Consider the following 2,322-nt stretch of genomic DNA (forward strand, 5'->3'; position numbering starts at 1 on the left):
TAGTAATATAAAAAAAATTGTGATTTTACAATTTTTTTCCAAGAATAAGACAAAGTGTAAGAATCTTAATTTTACAAATCTCGATGTTCAGCACAAACACTGGTATATTACTACTATTACTACTACTACTACTACTACTACTACTACTACTACTACTACTACTACTACTACTACTACTACTGCTACTACTACTACTACTACTACTACTACTACTACTACTACTAATAATAATAATAATAATAATAATAATAATAATAATAACAACAATAACAATAACAATAATAATGATAACAATGATAATGTCAATAACGATGATGAAAACAATAAAAACAATAATAATAAAATCATAACAATAATAAAAATAGCTAACTATAATAATAATCATTATAAAATAGTTACAATAATAATAATAGTAATAATAATAATAATAATAATAATAATAATAATAACAATAATAATAACAAAGACAATAATAATTACAAAGACAATAACAATAACAAAGACAACAATAACAATAATAATAATAAAAAATATTATTACTATTATCAATATCATTATCATTATTATCATTATCATTATTAATCATAATAACATTACAGTTATTGTTGTTATCATTGTCATTATCATCATGGTCATAATTATGATAAAATGATAATGATATTATCATTATTATCACTTATTATAGTCATCATCATCATCATCATTATGATTATTATAATAATTGTCATTATGATGATAATTATTATGATTATGATTATTATTATTATTATTAAATTATTAATACTATTATATTTATAATCATTATTGTTATTATAATAATTATAATAATTATAATAATAGCAATAATAATATAATACAGATACTAATAAAAACAAAAATAGTAATAGTTTTTTAGTAGTAGTAGTAGTAGTATAGTACTATTATTATCATGATCATCATAATGACAACTATAATATTAATAATTATATTAAAAATAATCATTATAATTAGCCTGACACATATATTAAACCAAAATTCAGGCAAAAAATGGGTTAATATTATGGTTTATAAGAATGCAGTATGGTAATCGGAGAAACTATTAACTATATAATTAGCGACATAAAAGTCAAACAGTTGGCAAACATAAACATTAAAAAGACTGGTTTGGCCACCAGTTGTCTTTTATAAAGTATTTGGACAAAAGCTGAAGTCAAACATATGAGATCTGCTTATTTTTCAGAGTTAAATATGCAAAATAATCCTGAACTGCCAAATGACATATATTCCTCTTCTTACCCTACAGTATTCATATAATATATATATATATATATATATATATATATATATATATATATATATATATATATATATATATATATATATATTAGATCACTTTAAAGGAATATGTTATAAAAGAATAGATGCATAAGAAAAAACATACCCTTAATCAGGGCCCCCATAGTAGGAAAAGGCATGAAATATAACTGGGAATGAAATGAAATATGAAAGAAAAGGCATACCATACACAGAAATATACAAAGACTTTATACTTATTATTTACTGCAAGGGCCTGTTCCCCCTGTTCCTCCTAAGGATAGGCTACCATTCCCCAAATCCCCACCCTTTGAAGAAAACCATTGTCCACATATACCAAGCAGAAAGGAGTCCACAGCTGATCACAAGGAAGGTACACACAACTGTGAGATCCCACCCTGTTTATGTGGCAGATTTGGAGGGTGGAAGCAGGAAATGCAGCCTCTTGTAAGAGAGGATTAATAAACAATCCATGTATATTTCCATACATAGGAAATCCTAGTTTTACCCCTTAACCCAACAACAACGGATTTATCCACTGTCTCCTATAGTTGTTTTTTTTTTTTTTTTTTTTTTTTTTTTTTTTTTTTTGTGAATATTGTTACATACAGATGGCTCCACATGTGCCCAGCTAGGAAGGAGTCTATTAGTAGGACCTAGTGACCACTCCTGATTTCCGTTTCCTTCAAATTGCGGAAAAAATTTATTTATTATTCTAATTGTTCTTTTGATTATTAAACTGTTATTAAAATCATGGTAAAAATAAAGACAGTGATATAATACAAAAGCTTCATCTATATATGAATACTGGAGAATGAAAAGAATCTCTGTGAATTGTTACTGTAGTATTTAGTGAAGTGACTGTACTCTGTATAGATGCCTTACTAAACAGTCTTAGAAACAGTTACACACAGTTGCAAAATATACTAATTTCAATTAATGTTGCTTCAAATCAATTTCCATACTGCTGTTCATCTGAAGAATAAATCTTATAATTATTTAGATCAAAATAATTATTATTACCAATTA

General features: G+C 25.0%; 1 protein-coding gene across 1 annotated transcript in view; it reads right to left on the minus strand.

Annotated features, from left to right (window-relative positions):
- Positions 1-2,245: 2,245 nt before the first annotated feature.
- LOC119579942 (ribosome-binding protein 1-like) overlaps positions 2,246-2,322 on the minus strand; it is a 16,841-nt gene continuing 16,764 nt past the window's right edge. Inside the window, exon 14 of the mRNA XM_037927789.1 lies at positions 2,246-2,268. Coding sequence (XP_037783717.1) covers positions 2,246-2,268 — 23 coding nt within the window. The remainder of the gene's footprint in view (positions 2,269-2,322) is intronic.

Source organism: Penaeus monodon, chromosome 13, assembly GCF_015228065.2.
Source record: "Penaeus monodon isolate SGIC_2016 chromosome 13, NSTDA_Pmon_1, whole genome shotgun sequence".
NCBI classification, from domain to species: domain Eukaryota; kingdom Metazoa; phylum Arthropoda; class Malacostraca; order Decapoda; family Penaeidae; genus Penaeus; species Penaeus monodon.